The sequence below is a fragment of the Rhinatrema bivittatum genome, chromosome 10 (genome assembly GCF_901001135.1).
Source record: "Rhinatrema bivittatum chromosome 10, aRhiBiv1.1, whole genome shotgun sequence".
NCBI lineage: Eukaryota > Metazoa > Chordata > Amphibia > Gymnophiona > Rhinatrematidae > Rhinatrema > Rhinatrema bivittatum.
In genome coordinates this window covers 114,885,089-114,912,453 of record NC_042624.1, presented here as the reverse complement: position 1 = coordinate 114,912,453, position 27,365 = coordinate 114,885,089, and the positions used below count along the sequence as shown (strand labels likewise).

Genomic DNA, 27,365 nt, shown 5'->3' with positions numbered 1-27,365 from the left:
AAGGAAGCTCTTTTTGGCCCAATTCAAGTACTGAGGTGAGAAGCAGCAGCAATACATTTTTGAGATTGAGATCATATCCAGCATAGCCTGACTTATGAGCAAGACTCATTCTTGTCATAGTTTGTGTGAAAAAACCCCATTTAGAGACATTACCCCAAGAGTGATCATCTCAAAGGGCCACAGACCAGAAAGGTTGGAGAGACGTGTCTACGCTTTGAGAAGAATAGGCTACCCGCTGACCATTCCTTCTAGTAATACCCACTCAGACCATGAAACTTCTGCTGTCCTGTCTCCACTGCAACTCTTGTTCTACAGACTGCTCGTGCTACCTGAGACCATGCAGGACATAAAGAGGTCCATATTTAAAAGCCAATTAGACCGGATTACATAATAGTTATCTGTCTAAATGACTTACTTGATTATATTTAGCCCTTATCCAGTTAAATTCTAACTGCCTAATCAGTTACCCGGCTCAAAATTAGCAGGATAAGAAGGGGGGGGTTCCGTGGGCAAACAAGAGGCATTCCGAGGAGGATGATCTGGTTGGGCTGTAGGGCTGTCCTAAAGTTATCCGGTTAGACATAACCAGCTAGCTGGGTATGTTCAGTGGAGCAACTGCGCCACTGAATACACCCAACTAACTAGCTGAGCCTCTCAATGGCTGAAAATGGTCCTCAGAATATATGCAGTGCAATGTTTCTGCACCATTATTTATTTATTTATTTATTTATTTATTTATTTATTTATTTAAAATATTAATATTCCACCCATAGCAATACCCATTGTGATGGGTGGATCACAACTAAAACATAAAACATTCAAATAAAACATTGCAAAAACAAATTATAAAATATTTGGACAATTTCCTATCCCACTGCATGTCCTGAGGCCAGTGGCACTGATCATGCTCAAAGTCCCCTCAGCCTGCACTGCAGTGATTACTGCATGTTGGTTTTCTGATAGAGCTGCAAAGCAGGCACTGCAAAGCACCTCTACTACTATTTGCTGAGCCAACCCTCTCCCCGACACACACATGAGTCAGGAATTTGGGGTGGCTAAGCAAGAAAGAAGTAGAGAGAGATACAAAAATGGAGGCAGTAAATAGGAGAAAGAGGTAGGTTTGAGAAGGGAAGAAGAGAAATGAGGAGGAGGAGATGGGAGGGGGGGAAGATACAGATGTGACAGAGAGGAAGGTGAGGTTCATGGGTTGGGGAAGGGGAGATATAGGGGAGGACAGCAATAGGGGGGAGGGAAGAGACGCAGAGGAGGAGGTTGATAGCAGGAGAGAAGTGGGAGGGAAGCAGAGAGATTATAAAAGAGAGGTAAAGGCGTGAGGAAGAAGGGGATAGATGAGAGAGGACTGTGTGGGAGAGCAGAAAAACAGACTAAGGGATTGGGTGGAAGAGTAAGGATGAGGATTGATTGGATGGGATGCACAGGGGGGCAATGACTAGGTAATTTGGTGGGAGGTATGAGATGGTTCAAAAAGGTGGGGAGAGGTGGAGAAATTGTGTAAAGAACCTGGAGGGTTTGGGAAGAGTTTGAGAGGCAATGCAAAGGGACGGAAGGAGAGACAGGAATTCTGGGAATGAGCAGGTTTAGCGTGTACATTAGGACTCAAGAGAGCAATTTTCAGAGCCATTCGCATGGGTAAATAGCGATTTATCCTTGTAAATTGGGCCTCTCCCAGTGTGGCATTGCCTTCTCCCAGTGTGGCATTGAGAGGAGGCATTCTTGGGGGCAGGATTAGGTCAGGGGTGGAAAAGTATGCACATAGATTGTATTTTCATTATCACGAGGCCGATATTCAGTGCTACTTTAAAAATTTTAAAAATATATTTGCATTTCCAAAATTAAAAGAAGAGAAGTAAATACAAAGTTTCATAATAAACTAATAAAAACAAATGAAATAGTAAAATAATAAATCATAAAATTTAAACAGTTAAAGAAGCAGAACAGTAAGAGCAGAGATAATACAATTAACTAAATATTTATATTAAAGGGGGTATATAATCCTTAGGTTAAAACTCTTGGAAGGCTTGTTTGAATAGCCATTTTTTAATACCCTTTTAAAATATTTTAATGTCCGATTCCATCCTTAGTTCTTGTGGTAGAGAGTTCCACAGCTAGGGCCCGGCAATGGAAATAGTCCTTTCTCTCACATTATTTCAGTTCAGACTTATCCAGCTAAGGGGTGGTGGCTGAATATGCAGTCCCATTCAGAGGCCATCACTTAGCCAGATAAGTACTTATCTGGCTAAGTAGTAAGCCAGATAGAATGTGGGCAAGATATGGGTGTCCCGGGGAGGAGCTACTTATCCAGTTAACTTAGCTAGATAAGTGCAAATATTCAAACTTATCTTGTTATCAGATAAAGTTAGCCGATAAGGCTAATCTGGCTAAGATAACTGGCTATATTTGAGTATTTACCCCATGTGTGCACTTCGCCAGCAAAATTCCTACCTGCGCAAAAAGCAGGTGCAAATATCCATAGATATTTTGTAACTGCAGCAAGCTTGCAACCAAAAATATGCTCATAATTGCCCTTTCAAAACTGACACCAAGTCCATGAATTAAAAGTACCTATAGATTCTGTCACCATGTGGACAGTTTGAAAATTGCCCCCCATAGAGCATGTCATGCTATGGAACACGCATGTTAACAGCCTTAACACACACATTAAGCTTTAGCACATTGACCCCAAAGTCACTGTCTTCCTAAGCAGTGAACATGCAGGATATGTTCTTTAGTTTGCTGATGGCAAGTGCAGGTCCCCAGAGGCAGACAGAGCTCCAGAGTCTAATTGTTTTACAGTTTATGACTTCTCTTGTGTTTATTTTTATCATTGTAAACCGTTGTGATGGCATGTTCCAAACAACGGTATATAAAAGTCTACAAATAAATAAAAATAAATAAATGAATGTGCGGATGAGATGATGGTGCAAGGAAGAGGGATTCAGTTTTGTAAGGAACTGGGGAACCTTTTGGGGAATGAGGAGTCTTTTCTGAAGGGACGGGCTCCACCTTAACTAGGGTAGCACCAGGCTGCTAATGCTAACCTTAAAAAAAGAGATACAGCAGCTTTTAAACTAGAACAAAGGGAAAATCTGACAGATGCTCAGCAGCACATGGTTCAGAAGGAGGTATCTTCAAAGGACACTAATGGAGCATTAGAGTTAGGGCATCCCAACAGAGAGGTTCCAATAATAAGAAAAGTAGTCCATGTGCCTATAATTAAAAACTCACCTGAGCTAAAAGATTCTATATTATCCCTGACAACTGAAAAGCAGAATGTTAATACAAACAAACAACGCACTTTTAAATGTTTGTATGCTAATGCCAGAAGTCTAAGAAGTAAGATGGGAGAGTTAGAGTGTATAGCAGTGAATGATGAAACAGACTTAATTGGCATTTCAGGACATGGTGGAAGGAGGATAACCAATAGGACAGTGCTATACCGGGGTACAAATTATATCGCAATGATAGAGAGGACCAACTTGGTGGCAGGGTGGCGCTTTATCTGAGATGGCATAGAGTCCAACAGAACAAAGATCCTGCAAGAGACAAAATGCATAATCAAATCTTTATGGGTAGAAATCCCATGTGTGTTGGGAAGAGTATAGTGATAGGAGAATGCTACTGTCCACCTGGCCAAAATGATGAGACAGACAGTGAAATGCTAAGAGAAATTAGGTAACGTTAACTTAACCAAACTGATAGTGCAGTAATAATGGGAGATTTCAATTACCCAATTTACACTCTTCATTTTTTCGTTTTTCAAATGAAGAGTGTTTAGTGGACCGATGATTAAAAAAGACCCGTAGAGGTGAAAGCACAAGTTGTATACTTGCAAACCGCAGGTGGTATGAAGGTCCCAAATTTTCATTAAAAATTGTGATAAAACGTTATAAAAAGTATAAGAATACCAGTAACACTATAAAAGATTGTAAACTTTTGATATAATGTGATTATCATAAGATTTCAATTACCCCAATATTGACTGGGTAAGTGAAACATCAGGGCATGCTAGAGAGATAACATTCCTGGATGGAATAAATGACAGTTTTATGGAGCAATTGGTTCAGGAACAGACGAGAGAGGGACCAATTTTAGATCTAATTCTCAGTGGAGCGCAGGATTTGGTGAGAGAGGTAATGGTGGTGGGGCCATTTGGCAATAGTGATCATAACATGATCAAATTTGAATTAATGACAGGAAAGGGGACAGTAAGTAAATCCATGGCTCTAGTATTAAACTTTCAAAAGGAAAAATGTGACAAAATAAGGAAAATAGTTTAAAAAAAACTGAAAGGTACAGCTACAAAAGTAAAGAGTGTGCATCAAGCATGGACATTGTTTAAAAATACCATCTTAAAAGCGCAGTTCAGATATATTCCACACATTATGAAAGATGGAAGGAAGGCCAAACGGTTGCTGGAATGGCTAAAAAGTGAGGTGAAAGATGCTATTTTAGCCAAATGATCTTCATTCAAAAATTGGAAGAAGGATCCATTAGAGGAAAACAGGTTAAAGCATAAGCATTGGCAAGTTAAATGTAAGCATTGATAAGACAGGCTAAGAGAGAATTTAAAAAGAAGTTGGCCATGGAGGCAAAAACTCATAATAAAACCTTTTTAAAATATATCCAAAGCAAAAAGCTTGTGAGGGAGTCAGTTGGACCGTTAGATGATCGAGGGGTTAAAGGGACACTTAGTGAAGATATGGCCATTGCGGAAAGACTAAACAAATTCTTTGCTTCGGTGTTTATTGATGAGGATGTTGAGGAAATACCTGTCCCAGAGACGGTTTTCAAGGGTGATGAATCAGATGAACTGAAACAAATTATTGTGAATCTGGAAGATGTAGTAGGCCAGATTGACAAACTGAAGAGTAGTAAATCACCTGGATCAGATGGTATATACCCCAGGGCTCTGAAAGAACTAAAACATGAAATTTCAGACCTATTAGTAAAGATTTGTAGCCTATCATTAAAATCATCCATTGTACCTGAAGACTGGAAGGTGGCCAATGTAACCCTGATATTTAAAAGGGGTCCCAGGAGAGATTTGGGAAACTATAGTCTGGTGAGTCTGACTTTAGGCTGGAAAAAATTGTAGAAACTGTTATAAAGAATAAAAGCAAAGAACATTCAGATAGACATGGTTTAATGGGACACAGCCAGCATGGATTTATCCAAGGGAAGTCTTCCTCACAAATCTCCTTCATTTTTATGAATGGGTGAATAAACATGTAGACAAAGGTGAACTGGTAGATGTGGTGTATTTGGATTTTCAGAAAGCGTTTGGCAAAATACCTCATGAGAGGCTTCTAAGAAAACTAAAAAGTCATGGGATAGGAGGCAATATCATTTTGTGGATTGCAAATTAGATAAAAGACAGGAAACAGAGAGTAGGATTAAATGATCTGTTTTCACAGTGGAAAAGGGTACTAGGACCGGTGCTTTTTAATATATTTATAAATGATCTGGAAAGGGTCATGATGCTTAAATTTGCAGATGACACACAATTATGTAGAGTAGCTAAATCTCAAGCAGATTGTGATAAATTGCAGGAGGACTTTGTGAGATTGGAAGATTGGGCATCCAAATGGCAGATGAAATTTAATGTGGATAAGTGCAAGGTAATGCACATAGGTAAAAATAGCCTTGCTGTAGTTACACAATGTTAGGTTCAATCTTAGGAGTTACCACCCAGGAAGGAGGTCTAGGCGTCATAGTGGATAATTCATAGACATCGTCAGCTAAGTGTGCTGTGGCAATCAAAAAAGCAAAAGAATGTTAGGCGTTATTAGGAAAGGAATGGCGAATAAAATGTTGGATGTCATAATGCCTCTGTATCGCCTCATGGTGAGACTGCACCTTGAATATTGTATGCAGTTCTGATCACCGCATCGCAAAAAGAAATATAGTTGCACTGGAGAAAGTACAGAGAAGGGTGAACAAAATGATAAAGGGGATGGAATGGGTCCCCTATGAGGAAAGGCTAAAGAGGTTAGGGCTGTTCAGCTTGGAGAAGAGACGGCTGAGGGGAGATATGATAGAGGTCTGCAAAATCATGAAAGGACTTGAACGGGTAAATGCGAATCAGTTATTTACTCTTTTGGGTAGTACAAGGACTAGGGAGCACTCCATGAAGTTAGCAAGTAGCTCATTTAAAACAAATCAGATAAAATTATTTTTCATTCAATGCATAATTAAACTCTGGAATTCATTGCCAGAGGATGTGGTTATGGCAGTTAGTGTAATTGGGTTTAAAAAAGGTTTGGATAAGTTCCTAGAGCAGAAGTCCATAAATTGCTATTAATCAATAAGATTTAGTAGCTTGGGATCTATTCATTTAATGTTTGGGTACTTGCCAGGTGCTTGTTACTTGGATTGGCTACTGTTGGACCCAGGATACTGGGCTTGATGGACCCTTGGTCTGACCCAGTATGGCATATCTTATGTTCTTAAATTTTTATGACATTGACAACTAAATCAGTCATTTTTTGATGATGTTAACTAAGTGCCCACCATCCATACCCAAAAAAGCACCATCCTTACACAAAATAAGAATATAATTATCATAGCATACTCAACCAGATATTATCTGTAAAGCACTGAGAAGTCATCTATGGGCAACCCAAGGTTTCGTTTTCTCAAAGTGAGTTTAATCAATGGAAAGTCCTGATAAGTTACCTTTTTCTTAGCAGCAGAGATCTGTGGCATCTACCTGTACTTATTTATCTCATCATTTCTTATTGACTGGCTTTGTTTCAAATCCTTCCCTCCACTCCAGCTAATTAAAACATTGGTATGGACTGGTCTGCTATTGAAAAGCTCCTAGACAGCAGGTAAGCAGTAAAGCAAACAAACAAAGCAGAAATCGTTAAAGCCTGGCTCTGCCTGTTAATATGTACTCTTGAAAAGGTTAATGATTCCTAAAAAGGATGGAGGGAAGAATGAGTCATTTTTCTGCAAAGCTCTCATTCGAGGTGTGCATGTAATTTATTGGAGAGGGTGCAGTGCACGATGACGCTCAGTGAATACAAGAGGAGAAGCAGTGATCACTAAAAGAAATCCCCAGGAGCTTAGCATTTTCAATCTTTAGCTCCCATTCCGGACCACTCATCTCTCCACAATGGAAGAGAGGCACAGGGCAGAATATTGACAAAAACTAATGAGCTCATTGAGTCTTAACTGTTAGAATAAGTGGACTAAAGGCTGAAACAGAGAGGCTGGAAGGAGGACTCTGCTTATTTACAATGTTGGTAACAGCTTACACATCATTAAAAAAAAAAAAAAAAAAAAATCCATGGTGGATATTCCATGACTATCCACTTTCTCAAGTCCCATTGAATGGGCAATGCCAAATGAATGGAAAAGAAAGCCAGACTTCTAGAAAAAGCAGAGAAAAAAAATTAATATCTGGGGAGGGGAAAGAAGAGCGAATGTTAATTCCTTTTAAAAGAGCTGATGTTTTTATCATTTAACAGAAGAAAAGGAGTTTGGATTAAATACCCAGAGGAATATAATCAAACAGTTTTTTATAAACATTTCATTTCCAATGTATATGTCATCCTCCTCAACAAAGCCCCCCAGGGCAGCTTACAGTATACACATACATAAACAGAGTAAGCAAACGTCAAAATAATAGTATAAAAAACCAAATATAACAACATGTACATCAAAATAAAAAAGGCAAGATGTATCCATGCTCTTAAATATACGTCATATAGGACTTGTCCAGCTAACTTACCTGGGATATTTAGCGACACAGCTATGCTGCTGAGTATACCCAAATAAGTTCCTAGTTAGCCAGCTACGTTTTATCCGGCTAACTTTCTAACTTATCTGGCTGCCATATTTATTTATTTAAAAATGTTTCTATACCGCCAACTCCAAACGATTGTAGTGGTTTACAACAAAAACATAGACAATAAAATTCAAATTACAAACAAACATACACATTAAAAACCAAAAATCATGAACAGAGCCTCCTTCCCTACTACTAGTCTTATCCATCTTAGCTTATCTCTCTTCCTTTTATAATGGCTCTTCAAATTCCTGCCTAAACCAAGTTTTTAAGAATTTCCTAAATTTATTTGTTTCTAATGTGACTCACAACTGCTTTGGCATGGAGTTCCACAACACTGAACCTGCTACAGAGAGTGATCGGTCCCTGACTTCACCACTATGTGCTTGTCGCACTGATGGTGCCTCTACGAGGCCTTTATCCTGAGATTGTAAAGATCTAGATGGTGAACATAGCTGGATACGTTTGAATATCACTACTTATCTGCTATTGCCTAGATTCATCATATCACGGTAAAGATAGCAGAAATGTGGCACATCAGTGACCCAAGATAAAAAGATGGGCAAGGTTGGGGAAATTAATGAAATACTGCATCGCATATGTAATTATCGAGAAGCGTGATACTCTTTCACACTGCATGACGCATTACAGCGCGGTGCATCATTTTCCGTGTTGCATGTCATTTTAGTTATGGTGTGTTATTTTCTTTGTGTACATATATACTGACTACCTTCAGCTGCCTCTTTGAGCATATGTAAGGAGTTGGAGAGAGATCTTGGAGGTGAGTTGGTAGTTGAAGTTTAGGAGATTTTTCTAGTGATTACCTGCCTGAGTTGACATGGATTTTTCTAGTGATTACCTGCCTGAGTTGACATGGAGCACAAGATGGCGCTGATGGCCATGTGACAGGGGCTGACCAATGGCACCAGTAGCCCCTGTGACATAGTAGGTCAAAGGCTATCGGCGCCATGATGAAACCAGCACCGAGGGTGTGAGAGTGCAGGGGATGGCTCCCGGATCCCCCGCTGGACCACCAGGGAGTTTTGGTAAGTCTTGGGGGGGTCAGGAGGGTGGGGGGTTGTAGTTAATTTTAGTGTTAGCTGGGACACGAATAGAAATCGCCGTATTAACGCATCGGGGCGCCATACGGCCGAATGCAACGTATCTGCTCCCCGACAAATCTGAATCCCGAATGCAACATATGGCGTCCCTCTGCACACCCCTAATGTATATGTTTATGTTGGGGGAGTAGATACACACATATTTTATAATCTGCGCGTGCAGGATATAAAATACTGTAGTAGATCTCCGCATGGCCAATCATGCCGCATATGAGGCCATGCAGAATTGTTTGAGATTTACCCTCCTAATGTTTTTTTCAGTTTGGCAAACAATCCGAACCAGAAAAAAAAAATGTAATGAAATTAATAAATCAAAACAAATAACTGGCGGCTGCACATCCCTGTCTCAAGAGAGAAAATGGGGGTGTTAGAAAACGAGGAATGGGTGTATCATGACAAAGCAGTCACTCCAAATTCCAAAAGCGAGGAGTCAAATGACTTCATAGCAGAAAGTACTTTTTGTGTGTGGCCTTTAGGAATCTTAGCAGCAAATTCTGAAGCTCATTTCACATTACTGTGGCTTAAAAACTGCTGAATCAGCTGGATTTTACCATCCTTAACACTGCTGAAATGATTAGTTATGAAGATGCCATAGTATTGCGCAATGAGTTACAGATTTTGTTCTTAAGACTGTGCAGTTCATTCCTAAAAGACAGACATCATCAGGCCTATGCAATAAAATTTGTGGTAAAAAAGTTTTACTGTGCACTTTGGTAAAATTTCTATGTTCAAGTTATGAAGAGAACTTGAAGGATCATTTTCAAACGAATGTGCACGTGCACATATACGACCGAGAGCAGATGTACGCATATGATATGGGTTCTTTTTATAAAATACGCAAATCTCTACACTACACCCTACCCGTTGTATGTATGCTTACAGACGAATACATGCAATGCATTGAAATCACGTATAGGACTGCACTGAACGCGTGTACTTTTCCTACCTATTTTAAAAATATACGCACATATATTTTATGCACAAAAGTAAAGTATGACTTACATAAGTCTTGATTTGCATGCGTAATTCAGTCAATTTTAAAACATGGGCATGTAAATAAAATTAACCAGTTTACCAATTAGTCCACCAGTTCTCCCAGTCCTTCACCGAGACTTTCCTGGTTCTTCGGCCTGAACTCCCCCCAGTTCACCCAGATCTCCCACCCTGTCACTTACACCAAATAATTAGCAAATGTAAAAATAGATGAGTAAGTTGGACTCTTCTATCAGTCCCAACATACCGTTCAATTAGCTTGTTGTTAGAAATTGTTCTGTTAAAATGTTATAGTTGGTCAATTAAGAAGCCTCTCGTTCAAGTGTAAAATTTACTGTAATATACTGTTCCAATGTTAATTCGATGTAATAAGTTGTTTTCATGTAAACCGGAGTGAAGGCAGATTGCTATACGTCGGTATATAAAAGATTTGAAATAAATAAATGTAGGTGCGTCTTTTAATAAAGCAACTTATGTGCATGTTTACCCCACCCTGGAATGCTGCTAGCCCTCCCCTTTTTTACGTGCGAATATGTGCGCAGAAAAATGAAAATGTGCACATAATTTCAGCTTTTATAAAATACAAAATACGAAAGTATAGATGCTACTTATGTGCGTATATGCTAATTTTAATTGGGACTATTTCGTGTTTTATTCTGCATGGAATTTTATTTGTAATGTTTTAGGTAAGTCTAAAATTATGATGATAATTTTGTAATCCACATCAGTCATGAAACGGGATTTGTGGAAGATAAAGGAGCTTCCTTAATTAATTCTAGTTTATTCACCAGGCCCAGCAGAAGCTTTTCTGCAATTGAGGCCCCTGGCTCCTTTTGAAATGCATGCATTTTGTTTGCTGAATACCTAGAAGAGGATATCTGGAGCAGATGCCTTACCAGGATACTCGCTCCTTCCCTTTTCTCTGACACTTTAGTTTCTCGTCCCTTGAAACAGGCCTGCGCAGTAGCCCAAACCTGTCAGGGCTTTTGCCGTTGTTACGGGTCATTAATAACAATGGAAGTGGCAGCTGTAGCTTTCGCCATTACTCTGTGTTATTTGAACCACGTGGCAATTTCGTGGAAAGAAAGACAGATGTTTAGCATCTTTTTACAATGTTGCCTATATCTAGGTAAGTCAGAGTGCACATTATGATAATCTCTTTCACCTTTTTTTATATCTAATATGGGAACAACAATTTTCTAAAGTTTTTTCAAGCCTAACTACTTGTTTACTTGCATAAAACAGCCTTTTGAAAATTGCACTCCTCTTATCCCCTTCTCCTCCTGTGTAGGACGGTGCATATGCATTGCTTTTATCTGTGGTAATAAGGGGCAAGGCCGAGATATGGTTGGAGTGATGAAAATAAAGCACACATGGGGGTTTCATTTTGAAATCCCCTGTGTAAAATTTAGTGTGTGTAACTGCATTGTACACAATTACAAAAGTATCTGTGTTCCCTGCTGGCCACAGGTTTTCTATGGGACCCTTTGCAAGGAGTTTCCCTTTGAAAATAAAGCTTGCAGTTCAGCATGTACACAGCACTGCTAGCTGCTGGGGGGGGGGAACTAGGAAAACCACCTCCATATGTTTGCAAAATCCGTTTGCTCCCACGTCCTCTCATGCTTCTGGCCTTGCTTGACTTATGGATTCAGTATGGGTCTTTCCTTTACAGCGCCTGTGATTGGGTATAAGACATTAGGTAGCCTCCTGCAGGGTAATGAGTTGGTGGTCTCAGTCCAGTTTCTAGACTGCCAGTGCCCACATCATATTTCATACTAACTGGCATCTTTGTAGCAATATTATTAGAAAGGGAGAAGAGTAGTTCTAAACATTTGCGCCCGTTAACCATTTATTTGAGTTATACAAGCAGGCTGGTTTTCTTTTAACGACAGTTATTTTTGGTGGGCTAACAAGCTACTCACAGACAGACACAATGACCAAAAGCCTGGCAATCATTTTTGAGGGACTACTTGAAGAAGCTGGAAAAAGTCAAGATCTGTCAATCCAACTGGCCCTTGACCTTTTTTCTTCCATCTCTCTTGAAATGCATCGAAGTGCAGACTGCCAAAAAGATAACGTCCTTACATGTATGAGTGCCGACCTTTGCTTGGATTCATGTGGCTTCTGACCTTGAGAAGAATAGCCTGCTTAACCCTACTGTGCTGTCTCATCATGCTTTTAATGCTGCGTATGGCTCAGTCACTTCTCCACGTGCCGGAGTTTATCGAATACTTCCAACGCATGTAAGGCCGAAAATGGAATGTAACAATAAATCGATCCATCTTTCTTAATTTGTTTTGGGTCCAGCAATACAGCTGACTACTTTAGCCCTTACTTTGAAACTATTTTATATTCAATGATGCATTCCCCATTTTTGGTTTTGTGTTTTTAACACTCATCAATGCAGAAGTCACTTGACAATATGACTCTTCACAAATTATTCGTATGAACTTGAGAAATTCAATTACTTGACGGCAGTACTGGAGTGTTAATATAAAGGCAAACCTGGAATAAATCACAAACATTTCCTATCAAATTCCTAATCCACTGACACAATCTAATGAGAAAGGAGTTCATCTGTACTTATAAACTGATTGATGTTTTAGAAGCCTGCTGATCTGCTGAGCAGTTCCTCACCTGCCCTTCGTACTCAGTCTAAGTTTAACAACATAAGAACATAACTGGGACAGACCAAGGGCCACTGAGCTCAGCCTCCTGTTAGCCAGAAAAGACCAAAGGCAAAGCACGTACAAGCAGCGTTGCTGGATAAGTAGTGCCGCCCGCTGCCCGCTCACTGACTATCCAGCTAAAATTACTTGCAACCACGGCACTGGTTGCATAGAGTGGGGAAGACCGTCCTGCTAAATGTAGTCCTGGTTGTCCCTTTGTAATTGGGGACTAACAACTGCAGCAGATGCTTAAAGCACCACATTCTCCACCACCTGCGTGGACAATCATTGCTCTGATGCCGTTTCAGATGCTGCCTGCCTCTTGCCCCAGGGCACTGCTACAGAACAGCACCCCATTCCTCTGTGGTGGGTTGCCGCTGGCCTACCACCTGACTGATGGAAGGGGCCGTGGGATCAGCTTGGGGAAAAGTCTTCCCTTCTCAACCCCTCTCCTCTGGCAGGCAGGAAGGATCGCCAGGTTAGTACTGCTGCCACCCTCCCCTGCTGCCGACCCTGGCATTAGTCATTTTTCTGTATGATGTCATTGGAAAAGGAAGCTTCCTACCTGAAGAACATTCGTACCAGGGTTTCTTAGATCTGCAGTGATGTGTCAATTTTTTTTTTTTTGGCTTTGTGGAAATCTCTGGACTTGTAAAGGAGAAGTTCTACTGAAGAGAAGGATCCTATTTTCAGCAGTCACAGCAGGGTGATTAACTCCTCCTCACACAATACTTTCTCACTCACTACTTGTACGCTCTTCAATAATTCTAACAGCTCACCTCCCTTCCCTTTCCCTAGCTTTTTCTTGCACTGGGGCCAGTGAATTTGAACCTTAAAGTAAGACCCTGCTGACACCTAGAGAGCACTTAGCCCGTCTAAATGTGCCCTTCTGATTCAGGCTGATAGAAGCAGAGCGGCAGCATTTAGAGAGCTTTCCTACCCAAGACCGGTCACCTTGAACAGGAAAGGTACTGCCTCAATCACAGCCACACTTCAGTCAGTGGGCTGTCTCCTATCTCAGTTCCTGTCCTTGCTCTGGAGTACTTACAGTCAAGTTCATCTGTCTGTCTCAAGCACCCTTCTCACTCTGTGGAGAAAATAATCTTTCCTTCCCTAGGCTTCACTCATTCCCTCCTGCTCCTTCTCATGCCACACACACTGCAATTGGTTGCTCTGGTTAAATTCTGCATGTCTTTTAAAACCCACTGCACCCGGATACGTTGGCATTCAGATCCATCATACTGCATTTTTTGTTGAAAATAGTTAAAGGTGTATGCCTGCAGTTCTTTTTTTTGGAGACATTTTGTTAAAATTATAACCTGTATATATACTTCCACTGCTTTATACTGAAACATGGCCATGTCCAACCACCTTACAGCCTGTGGAGGGGAGAATTCCAGAGGCCCACCTCTTAAGGCTCCCTGCAGGAGATTTATTCTCACTCATCTGGCATATGTTGTTATCTATGGAGATCTATAGGAAGAGAAGGGAAAATCTTCTACTAGAGCACCAAACCATGTGACTTCAGAATAAGTACTTCCTGGTATTTTGCAGACCATCAAAATGCATTATCATTCCTGTCTTCATTATCAGCATATTATCCTTGCTATTAATCATTTGTATAGTGCTACCAGGTATATGCAGAGCTTTACAGAGACGCACAAGAGACAGTCCCTTCTCATTAGCGCTTACAATCTAAGATAAACAGATGGACAAGACAGATAGTATCAAAGAGGAGACATATGGGGTAAATTTAAAGTAGTGCACCTACCTGCAAAATATATTTATTTCAAACATGCTTAAACCAGCCTGATTGTCAAACATAGGATAGATTACCTTGATTGCGTTTAAATATCAGGAAGGTAATTTTCAAAGGAGTTACACATGTAAATATAACATATTATCACAGCCATTTTCAAAAGCCATTTACACATGTAAAGTGTACTTACACATGTAAAACTCAATTTTAAGCATGTAAATGCTTTTGAAAAGCAGGTCCATAAAACTGGATTTTACAAATGTAAATGAACTTTACCTGGAAAGTTGCTACAATATATGTCATTGAATTGTCCATAGGATTTATCCGCATAAGTTCATTTTACTTGCATAAAACAGTTTTTGAAAATTGCTATGGGAGTATATTACATTTACTCCTCTGAAAATTAATCTGAGAGCATGTAAATCCTTTAGAAAATTATCCCCCAGGTTGTTATATTACAAAATTTGCAGTGTAACTTTACCCCTTGTAAAACAGAGCATAAAGTTATGTGCATAAACGGCAAAATTCATGTGTCATATGTAAAATTCATGTGTCATATGTAAACCCCATACAACATTCCTTAATATTCCCTGAATATATGCAAGTTACTGTGTGACTGAAAATCATCTTTCATGCATAAGTCACAATTGGGGGGTTTATGCATCTAATCCTGTACTAAAATATTATCGTGCACAGTAAAATGATTTTAATAGGCAAAGCACTAGATATTAGGGGTGTTTAATTTTTGTTATTTAGTTTAATTTTATGTTTTCTTTTGCTTTGCTTTGCTTTTCATTTTGTTTGTTTGTTTTTTTTGGCTTATTTAATTTCATTTCATTTTTTTGTGTGGGTGTTATAAAATTATGAATTTTAGAACATTACCTAACCTTAAATGCTCATTTGGTCATTAATAAAGCAGTCTTTGCCAGTCATCTTCCTTAGGCTACATGAATACCAACCACACACACCTGTGGCTCTGGAAGTGGATCGCTCAAGGGTATAAAATGGGGTAAGTGCAGAGGATCCCTGGAGACAGGGGATGGTAAGGAAGTACTGGTATAACCTGCAAGGAATGGCAGCTGAGCCCAAAACGGCAGCAGTATGACTGCTTTGTGCTTCCAGAAATGCACTGGGGTAACCCACGCAGAGCAGTCATTACAACTCTACACAGTTCTGGGCAGGCTGGATGGTCCTTTTGGGTCTTTCCTGCCATCATTTACTTAATTGCTATGAATGTGTCCTGTAGACCAGCAGATACTTAGCAGCTGACATCTGACCTTCCCTGCAGAGACTCTGTTTCCAATATCAAACTACCAGAACTTCCAACTAAGGACTTTAAGTTATACACCACTGGGTTCCCCATGCTATTCTAACAGTACATTTAATCTCTCAATTGCAATTGTCCCATTTAAACTTATTCTAATCTGCTTTGAAGCCATTCTTGGTAAAAGGTGAAATATCAAATGTCTATAAATAAATATATGATATTCGGGTTATAGCTGATAACCATGGCTCGAGCAAGCACTCAGGATTATATAGAAGTCAATGCAAAATCCCTGCCCACAAAGCTGAGACTCAAAATTGTAACCCAGTATTCTAGATCCAAATTTCCAATAGAAATTGTAAAATAATGTACTTTATAAGTCAGAGACAACTGTATCGACCTGATGGATATCCATTTACCACAAAGCAATATTTTATTCTAGACTAGCAGCAGGTCAATCAGGGAAGCCTTGTATAGTCAGACATCATCCTTGCTTCATTTACACTGGCTTTAACTCGTGGAAGCTGGTCAAAAGATTATTTAGTCCAATAAAAAGGTATCCACTTATATTTTTAACTTTATTTCCATGCATCTTCAATAGACCAAGACAGCAATGACCCTGCATGATTGCCAGAAAGAAAGTAACTTTTCTTTTGAAAGAGGCAGAAAAAAAAAAAAAAAGATGCATTATAGCTTGTCAAAGTCACATTAGCCGTCAGCGTGTTAGAAGTGCCTGAAGGGTTTTGTCCTGGGCTGGAGAAGGTGCGGAAGATGGCATGCCACATGTCCTAGCAGCTGACGTTCCTTAGCTGAGTGACAGGCAGCACTTTGGCACACACCTAATTGCAATACTTTTCCATGTGATGTCCTCCAGATCACTGATGAATGCATTGTCTCAGATCCTCACCATTCAAGGCCATGTTGTAGACAATTTGCAGAAGTGATGCTGTCTCCTCGCCGCACAGTTCCTGGAAAGCAGTGTAATGACAGACCTGTTGTGACAGGAGATAATCGCTGTGCGCTACAAAGTACTCTAAACTTCTCTGGTAGTGGGTGAGGGAGGAGGACAGGAACCAGCGGCTCAATGTGTGTCTTCATGTCTACAGATATTTATTTGCACATCAGAGAGCACAATCATTTTATAAAATAAGACAGTCAAACAAAATGCAGGGATCCCTGCATTATGAAGCTCTATCCTCACAACGTTATTCAATATAATACTGAGAGATAACAAGACAAATTTACCTTGTTATCCTTCCCACAGAGTGGTAAATTTGTCCTGTTATCTATTAATGGCTACGTGTATGGATGAATATCTGGGACTTTAACAGGCGGCTCTTGGTCTCTGGATTCCTCCCTTGTCTTATGTTGAGGTTTGAGTTTGATTTAATTGGGGAGTCCCTGAATGAACATGTCCCTTTGTCAGTTTAAAAATTCTTATCGCATATTGGATCCGTGTTCCTTCTCACTTTTATAATTTTTACGTACCAGTTTTTTTTTTTTTTGGGGGGGGGGGTCATTATTTCTCTCTTTCAGAAGCCAAAGTTCCTTCTCTATTACAAAAAGCAGCTGTTCATCCAGTTTAGAAGAAGGGTAATTTGTCCTTGCACGACCTTGCTAGTTTTCAGCTGATTTCAACTTTTGTTAATTTGGGTAGATTGCTAGAGAAGGAGGTGTATCCGCAGTTAGCAATTGTGTTTTTCATCCTTTTCAGGGAAGGTGTCGCAGATTACATAGCACTGAAACATTGCTTCTCTCGGTAACCAATTACTTATTAATATGGCACTGGCACGGCTGTTTTTGGCTGTTTTTCTCGATGTAACTTCAGCATTTGATAATATTTCTCATGAAATTCTTCCGCACCATACGCAACAATTGGGTAATAGAAATGTGCATTAATTTAAAATGAAACTGCAAACACGATGAAAAAGGCTAATTCATTTCATACGGGGGGGCCCCAAAATGAATCGGGGATCCCCAGAATGAAACAAATCTTATTTGTTCATTTCGTTTTAAACTAATGATTTGGGCCTCGGTCTAAGCCAGAAGCCAAGGCCTCACCTAGGGCATAGGCAGATGCCCATAGGCGGGGCCACGGCCTAGGCCTGAGTGTGACACTGAGGTCTCGGTGGAGGCATGGGCTGACGTTGGGTCCTTGGCCAAAACTCCCAAAAATTAAACAAAAAAACCCAAAAACTTACCTTATCCGTCGGGTATCCAATAAAGGTTGGATCCCACTGCCGGGCCCTAGTCCTGGACACAGGCCCAACATTGGGGCCTCGGCCAAGAGGCCGGGTCCTGATGCCTGAGCCTCGGCCTAGAAGCCTCTTCTTGGTCTTCTTCATTCTTTGGCACTTGCAAGCCAAATGGCGCTGTCCACTGGGGTTAATTAACTCAGGCGCGACCCCAGCAGACAATATCATTTGGCTTGCAAGTGTCAAAGAACGAAGAGGATCAAGAAGAGGCTCGGAGGCCTGGGCCTGATCCTAGGAAGAGGCCCTGGGGGGCAGCTTCCTGGCCGAGGCCCCCGCATCGGGCCTGGGTCTGGCTTAGGCTCCGGCATCGGGACCTGGCCTCCGCGTCGGGTTGCAACATCAGGCTGAGGCCCCGGCATCAAGACTTGGCATACGGTTCAGCTCATGGCATTTGGCCTGGGTCCGAGCCCTGGCCCTGACCTAGGTCAAAACCTTTTGTTTAAAGAAATACATAATTCCTTATGTATCTGCTTGCCCACTGCGTTCTGGCTCTCAGCATTTGTTAACAGTCCCATCTCATACATTGGTTAGGTTAAATGGCACTTGCTCTAAAGTCTTTTCTGTCTTGGGTCTTGAATTGTGGAATTCTATACTGAATGAGCTTCGTGTTATCACTGATTATAGGATGTGCCAAAAGGCATTGAAAAAGTATTTATTCTCTGAAGATTTTAATTTATGCTTGTTATATTTTATCTATGTATTTTATTGTGTATTTTATCACACTGTATGTTTTATTGTGTATTTTGGTTGTAATCCACATTGATGCTCTGCGAATTACAGACTATAAATCTGTGAAATAAATCAAATAAATAAATACGTGCACGCGAATAGTAAACCTGCATATTTGTATGTGAATAGATTTTACTTGTGTAATTTAGAAACATTTACTCCCGCAAATTGGCTTTTACATACATAAGTTAAGGGATTTTATAACAGGCACACAGTAATGAAATTACCAGTTTTACCAATTAGTCTACCAGTCTGCCCAGTCCATCTGCAGCTCGTGAAGACCCCCTGGCTTTTCAGCCTAAAGCCTCCCCACTCCACCCAGAACCCCCTGGTCATTTTTTCACTTCTAAGATGTTTGCAATCACTTGCACCAGATATTGAGCAGGAATAAATATACACAAGTAAATTGCACTCATTATTGGCAGATTGTGAAATAGAGCTTTATGCATGTAAATGTTGGCCCCTTCCCAGAACACCCCTGGCCTGTCCTCCTTTTTTTTTTTACACATGCAAGTTTTACACATACACGTGCGTATGTTGCTTGTTTTTAAAATAGCATATACGTGCATGCATGCTATTTTCTGTGTGCATGGGCTATTTTTTACACCTCAGAGAAATAGCATTTCATGTCCTATTTTGTTTCAAAGAAATGCACATCCCTAGTGGACAAGTGGAAAGTGATGTCAATAACTAAAAATAATCCAGATTGTAGGTGCACAACTCTGGGTTCCGTTTTGAGCGACCACTCAGGGTAAAGTTCTAAGAGTCATTGTGAACAATATGTTGATGTTCATTGCTCGGTGTTTGGTAGAGAGCTAAAAAAGCATAAATAATGTTAGATATTTGGAAAGAAATGGAGAATAAAACTGAGAATATCATAATGCCTCTGCTTAGTTCTTTGGTGTGGCCACACCTTGACTACTGCATGCAGTTCTGGTCATTCCATCTTAAAAAAGATACAGCAGAAGGAGAAAAAGTACAGAAAAGGACAACAAAAGTGAGAAAGCAGATGGAACAGTTCCTTTCTAAAGAAAGGCTAAACAGGTTACGGCTCTTTAGCATGGAGAAGAGGCAACTGAGAGAGGTTTATATAAAATCACGAGTGGGATGGAACTGATAAATAAGGAACAGTTATTTATTCTTTCAAATACTAGTAAGACTAGGGGACACTCCATGAAAGTAACTGGTTTCAAACAAATTGATAAAATATTTTTTCACTCAACTCACAATTATGCTGTGGAATTTGTTGCTGGAGAATATGATTAAAGGCATCTAACATAGCCGAATTTAAGAGGGTTTTGAATAAGTTCCTGGAAGAAAGTCTGTAAACAATTGTTAGCCAGAGAGAATAGAAAGACACTACTTATCTCTGGGAGCAGGCAACAAGAAATGCAAATGTTCTTTGGTATCTGCTGGGTGGTCCCTGGAGAGACGGATTGGCTACTGTTGGAAAAAGGAAGCTGGGCTTGCTGGATCATTGGTTTCACGGAACCTGGCCCGTCTTATGTTCTTGTGCTTGTCTCCCTAAGATGTAAACAGGGATGAGTTTCAGGAGCTGTAGCCGCCTGCAGTAGAGGCTGGTAACAGAGATCATCTCTTGAGCTGGGTCTGGGAAACCAGTATCCACCATGCGACAGCCACTCCCACCCACTGTGCTCTAAACTGAGTCCCGAATAGGACTTGGAGAGCTATCGCTTCTGACCTGAGGCAGTAAGCAGACAAGAGCTCCTTCCTTTGGAAATGCCTAGACTTTAGGCTACTTACAGATAACATGGTTAAAACTGCCAATAATCATATTCCTATATGACATGACTATTCTGCTTGATGGTCAGAAATAGGAATCAGATATTTTATTACACTCATTTTGTTTTGAGTTGTCTTTAACAATAAGTATTACTAATTAATTACTTGTGCCCCTAAAGCTCATGAGTGTGTACGTGTGCAAAGTTTGGCCAAGGGAGCCTGGATGCCAAACAGAACCATTTAGCAAGAAAAAATCGTTTGCCATGAGTGAGGGGATTTCATGCCTATTAAAAAGCTTCTTTCAGACAGTCAGAATGCAAAATCTTCATCTTCCGTTTTCCATGCTCCCTTAGCTTTCTGATTAATATTAATTGTTGGCATTATTCATACTTTTTAGACTTGCAATGGATGGGCAGTACTGGTCTTATATTTACTTGTGCACTGTGGCTGGGTGTCCTACAGACACAGAATCCGCCATGCTCCGGCACGCTCATCTTACAGAATACGGTAAAAAGACGATCTCTTTTCAAACAAGGCCCCCAAGTAGTTACATAAATTAAGGTGCTTAAAAAATATTAAAAATCCTAGACTCCTTGATTCGACCTTGTACAATGATGCTTTAAGTGCCGGGGAAACCTGGGAACTGGCCTATGGGCAGATTATATATGTATGTGCTGTCACACATTTGAGGTCAGTGGAATCAAAACAATATACTAAAATTTAATTAAGTAAGACCAAACCTCTAACTCACTGATCAATAAACAATCTTTGTCCTAATCCTTTAGAGCAAGATTGGGGCGATTGAATGTTGTTATTATTTAATCGGTCTTCTCCAGACTCAGAACACACTGAGGTTTGAAACAGTTTAATAATAACAGAAGTTCATCTAGTACCCTACCAAAGATGAAGGTTTAGATGTCTTTTTTTTTTTTGCTTTTAGTCACCTGAATAGGAGCTGTCAATGTTAGTTATACAAATTATTACAAATGCAAGGCAGTTTTAGATTCCTTTTATTTCTGTTCAATAACTAGAACTTAAGAATTGCCATACTGGTTCAGAGCCCATTCTTCTTCTTCCAACATGGTCAATGCAGGTCACAAGTACCTAGCAAGATCTCAAACAGTAGATAGATCCTATGCGGCTAACGCCCAGGGACACATACTGGCTTTCCCCAAGTCTATCTGGTTATTAATAACAATTCATTGACTTCTCCTCTATGAGCTTGTTCAAACCTTTTTTAAATCCAGCTAAGCTAATTGCCTTTACCATATCCACCAGTAATGAATTCCAGAGCTTAATTGTGCACTGAGTGAAAAACATTTTCTCCACTTAGTTTTAAATGTGCTACCTAACTAACTTCATGGACTATACCCTTGTCTTTGTATTTTTTGAAAGAGTAAAATAACCCCAATTAACCATTCTATACCACTCATAATTTTATAGACCTCTATCATATCCCCCCCCTCAGCCATCACTTCTCCAAGCTGAGCAGCCCTAACCTCTTCAGCCTTTCCTCATAGTGAAGCCATTCCAACCCTTTTATAATTTTGGCCACCGTTCTCAATATCTTTTCCAGTTCAACTATATTTTTTTGGATGCAGCAACCAGAATTGCTCTCAGTAATGTAGGTGTGATCTCATCATGGAGCTCCGGAAAATATATTATTTATTTATTTAAAACTTTTTTCTATACCGATATTAGTGGGGACATCATATCGGTTTACATCGAGCAACAAAGCATAAAGAATGGAAATTACATAAAACAGGGAGGTGTGGATGGAGAGAGAGGAACTGTAAGAACGGAGGTTGAAAGTGCATAGGAATCAGGCTACTCTGAAACAGATGAGAGCCAATGAACTTTGGGATTTTATTTGTGTAACCAGATAAATATTATGATATTCTCCATTTTATTCTTCATTCCTTTCCTAATTATTCCTAGGGTTGTACATTTGTTTCAAACAAATTTCAAAAACACGATGAGTAAGGGCAATTTGTTTAATTTGGGAGATCCCAAAATGAATCGGGGGCCCCCTGAATGAAACAAACCTTATTCATTGCATTCAGGCACCTCTCCTGCAGGAGACGGGGAGAATACCTTTGAAACATACGCACACAGACCCATGTACGCATGTATACGGGCATGCACAGTTTTACTCTAGTATCTTAGAACATGCGTGTTTCACATATGCACATATTATAAAATACACGTATGTTTGCTACACAATAGGTACATTTTCAAAGGAGATACGCATGTAACATTATTGTAGCAATTTTCAAAAGCCATTTACACGTGTAAATGATACTTACGTGAGTAAATCCTATGGACAATTCAATGACATATATTGTAGAAATTTTCAAAAGCTCACTTACACGGTAAAGTGCATTTACATGTGTAAAACCCAATTTTATGTGTGTAATTGCTTTTGATAATCAGACCCTGTGCGTGCACAAATACATATAATACATTGAAACCATGTATGTCTATGCATTGAATGTGCGTACTTTACCCATCTATTTTAAAAATGTACCTGTAAATAATCTACGTGTGAAAGTAAACAAGAACATACTGGCATAAGTCCTGATTTGTACGTATAACTCACCTAATTTTACACCATGCGCACTACCAGGAAATTTAGTCTACCAGTTCACCCAATCTTTGTCCAGGTCGAGACCCTCCTGGTTCTTCAGCCTGAACTCCTCCCCCCCAGTTTGCCCAGTCAGTGCTACACAACAAACGCATTCCAGGGGCAGTCCTGAGCCATTCTGGGGAGGAGCTGAATTAGCCAGATAAGGTATCTGGCTAACTCTAGTCAGCCCAGAAGCTGTTCTAAAGTTAGCCAACTATATAACACTAGTCAGCCAGATATGTTGCGTGCATGTTATAAAAATGGGAGAGTTACACGTACAAATCAGGACTAAAATACGAGTTTTATCCAGATAACTAACAGAGCCGCATTGCGGCTGAATCTGGATCCTGTTAAGCACCTTCCAGACTACGCCTGCGTATTGTCCCTCAGCGTGCCAATGGATCTCCTGCACCATTATATACCGGGCTAGTATAGTTAAGAAATAATGCATCATGACGACCCCCTCCCCCCACTTTGATTTTACATTCGCAGTGTATAAACAAATGTGGAATCCTGAAACCAACCCTGTCGTGCATGTGATCATCTCTGAGCAGGCTGCACAACTCCTGCATCTTCATTTTATGCGCAGTATGACATATTTTGGGTTAGAATAACAGAATGGCTAACTGCCTATGGAAATATTTGCACATAATTCACACCTCCTCATTTGAATGCAAGGCTGTAAATTCAATCAAAGAGTTAGAGCGTGGTGCCAAACCAGCGTGAAAGAACATTCCCACGTTTTCCAAACCTCGCCATCTAATTCTAGCCGCACACTCAAAGTCCATGGATCATTCTGTATATCGGCATTTGAAACTTCAGGAGAGCAATCAATTAGGTAAAATTATAGTATTTGCATTAACGTGTCCGAAGTTAGAATGACACTGGTATAAGTAAGGCTATACTAAATAGTTTGCAGATTCAAACCAGTCTAAATCTTGCAATTTATAGCAAATTGATGCAAGTTTTTACTTAGAAATGATTTTTTTTTTCATGTTTTTCCCACTGGCAAAACTTACAGATGCATAGACCATGTAGAAAGAAAGTACCGTGTCAAGCCATCAAAAATAAAATTAGAACCATCAGCCCTGAAAGCTTGCATCTTGAAATATTTTTAAAACTCTTGGGCCCAGCTGATGTGCTAATCTCACCCTCACATTTTTGAAATGCTCTCATGGCAACAGCCACTCACTCTGCTGGGTGGCGGGAACAGGATGGAGTCCTTGTGCCATCCCAGGTCAGTTTTTTGATGACAGGATGGGGGGCATCTGAGAGAAGCTGCCCTTGCTGTAGACCTGGGTGAAGACCCCCTGGTGCCACCACAGGTCCTGATTCGAGAGGAAATGCCATCAGTGCTGCCAGCCCTGTGAAAAAAAGAGGTGAGGATGGAGAGAGGGGAAGGGGGTGAGCAAGACTAGAGAAGGGGAAGAGGCAAGCGTGAGATGCTTCCTCTGCTGTAGGCTACCTGAAGAGAAGTGAGCTGGGTGCTGGGGTTAAAGAGGACTGGGGGTAGATATAGAGACCTGGGTGTGGAGGCTGAGAGAGAGCACAAGGGAGAAATTGAGGAACTGAGGGGAGAAATGGAGCACTGGATGGGGAGAGAGGGGCTGAGGGGAGAGAAGGAGCACTAAAAAGCAGATCTTTTTGAGGGGATGGTGTGGAATGGAAAAATCAGGTCACTAGGATGAGAGGAAAGGGGAATGCTAAGAAGTAGTGATGATGTGCGTTCGCTTTTGTTCATTAACTTTTTTAGTGCACACTAAATGTTTTAGTGTGCACTAATAAAAAAACATAAAATAAATGAAAATAAATTTAATAAAATGAACCAAATAAAAAAAAAAAAACAAGTTGAACCAAAAAAGGAGAAGAGAGAAATGCAGGCACTGGAGGGAGGCGAAGAAGAAATGCTAGACGGAAAGAGGAGGGAGAAATGTGCAAGTCAGCAGGAGACAGCAGGTGAAAGAGGATCATGGGTGAGGCAAATGAAAGAATCACGCCAGGGATGAGAGGGGATCGCATGGGTGAGGAGCACTAAAAGAGGTGGAGTGTGCAGGAGGAGGGAGCAGACTGGAGGGGTGAGAGGGATGAGTATTGCGGGTGGCAGAGAGGGGATTGTGCAAAGTGTTTTTCGGTATGCCTCAAAGATGGAGCAAATTTAAGTGACAGTGTGTCATTAATTTTAAAAGTCTGAGAAATATTGGTATAAAGACGTCATCTCCACCCAACTACACTGTTGATTTTTTTTTAAATAATATCTAGAGCATAAATTTGAAAATTTGGAGACACAGCTTCCAATCCTACCTCCACTGCACTGTGTGACCTTAAACAAACACAAATAACTTCCTTATGCTCAAACTTAGATGTTAAAATTGCCACTAATTAATAGGAATCTGAAAAGCTGCACTTCACATTCTTTTAAAATTAGCCACATTTCGAAAGTCTTGGCTGCAGCACACAGTATACTAGAGTCAAACAAAATGGAAAGATAAAAACTTTTAATACATCTGGATCAAATAGTTTGCAGGCTAACAACTAATCTGGGATAAGTTTGATCAGATCTCATGATTTTGGCCTATGATATCTCAAGGTAAATCTGCTATAGAACAAAGACAAGGGGGTCATTTCATGACCCCTAATTCTATTGTTTTCTTTCCAACGGAAAAGGTTTGAAGTCCATACATCATTAAAACCTTTAGCTATCGCCTTGTCTGAAAATGGCAAAACCATCTGACGAGGCGATAGCTAAAGCCAGAAGAATTGCTGGGCTGCATAGAGAGAGGAATAACCAGGCCTCACCTGGAGAATTGTGTACAGTTCTGAAGCCCGTATCTCAAAAGGATAGAGACAGGATGGAGGCGGTCCAGAGAAGGGCAACGGAAATGGTGTGGGGGTCTATCAGGGAGGCTGAAGGACCTGAAAATGTACACCCTGGAAGAGAGGAGGTGCAGGGGAGATAGGATACAGACCTTCAGATACCTGAAGGGTTTCAGTGATGTATGGACCTTGAACCATACACCACCGAAAGAAATCAATAGAATTAGGGGTCATGAAATGAAACTCCAGAGGAGACAACTCAGAACCAACGTCAGGAAATATTTCTTCATGGAGAGGGTGGTGGATGCCTGAAATACCCTTCCAGAGGAGGTGGTGAAGAATAAAACTGTTAAAGAATTCAAAGGAGCATGGGATAAACACTGTAGATCTCTACAGACAGAGGACGGAAATGAGATAAGCGTGCAGGGGGGTAACTTGCTGTTATGGCGGTTACTACCCTTAGCAGAAGGCATGGAGATTGATTATTACCCTTAATCAAAATGCTTTGAGGCTTTGAATGCAACTGCAACGTTGCTCCCCACTTAGATGGTGTGGGAAAAGAGGAATTAGATGACAGGAAAAAAAGAAGAATTGAATTCAGATGATTAGAGAGGGCCCCAACTTCCATGGTCTGGGATACTGATACGTAGACATAAGGGAAAAAGCACAGGACTGCTTCTATGGCCAAGTCTATAAGCAAAGCACATCAAGCAAAACTGACTGATACATGGGGGTAACCTGCACAGCATGGACATACTACCATGGGAAGCTTGCTGGGCAGACTGGATGGACTATTGGTCCTTTTCTGTCATCATTTCTATGTTTCTATAAATTACATTTTAGGGATTTATGCTAACTAAAGAGACATATTGTGGTTTTTGTATTTTGTGTTAGGATCTGTATATATGAAATGCATTTTTCCTAAGCAAGGTCAAAGTATTGAAAGAAATTGGGACAAAATCTGTGACAACTCCTCACATTCAAATACATCACAGCCTGCCAGTTTGCTTGTAAAGTTTCGAAATAGTGTATCTTTTAGCCAAGGATCCAAATTTTTACAGACAAAAAAAACCTACCAGCCACGCTCTGTGGAAATTTGGTAAGAGTCAGGAGCACACCCCACACCGCTTTTTCGCAGAAGATTTTGTCTGCATAGCTCTTCAACGGAACCTCTACCTTGCAGAAGTTATGGACACTAGATTCCCGGGCAAAAGGTGGGCTATTTCCAAACTGGGCAAGCAAACGGACAGCCAGGCTTTTGCTCTTTTTTTTATTCTCCCTCCCTTTGCTTGAGGCTTAAATGTGCTCCTTTGTGTTTTGGGACTGAGACTTTGAAGAATGTAATATATCTCACAGAGCTATACATTTATCGAGCCAACAGTACTACAATACAAATTACTGCATCTGATTGGACTCAGCAGTTTCTTCCTGCCCCTTTGTACTTCCAGGTCAGCTGGAACCAGAGCTGGGATCTGGTGCCAAACACCTTCATTGGCAATTACCTGGGGATTTTCCTCCCAATTGTGTAACCCTCTCCTCAACATATAAGTAGGCTGATGCAGCAAGATGAGCATTAGGA

General features: G+C 40.5%; 1 protein-coding gene across 2 annotated transcripts in view; it reads right to left on the bottom strand.

The window, feature by feature from the left end:
• Positions 1 to 27,365, bottom strand: part of LOC115100192 (cytosolic carboxypeptidase 6-like) — a 178,297-nt gene that overhangs the window by 29,073 nt on the left and 121,859 nt on the right. Inside the window, exon 3 of one of the 2 annotated variants that reach the window (XM_029618508.1) lies at positions 16,339 to 16,587. The exons of the other annotated variant lie outside the window; for it this stretch is intronic. Within the exon in view, the coding sequence (XP_029474368.1) occupies positions 16,495 to 16,587 (93 nt within the window). The 3' untranslated portion in view covers positions 16,339 to 16,494. Of the gene's footprint in view, positions 1 to 16,338; positions 16,588 to 27,365 lie in introns of those variants that run through there. 2 annotated transcript variants of the gene reach the window in all.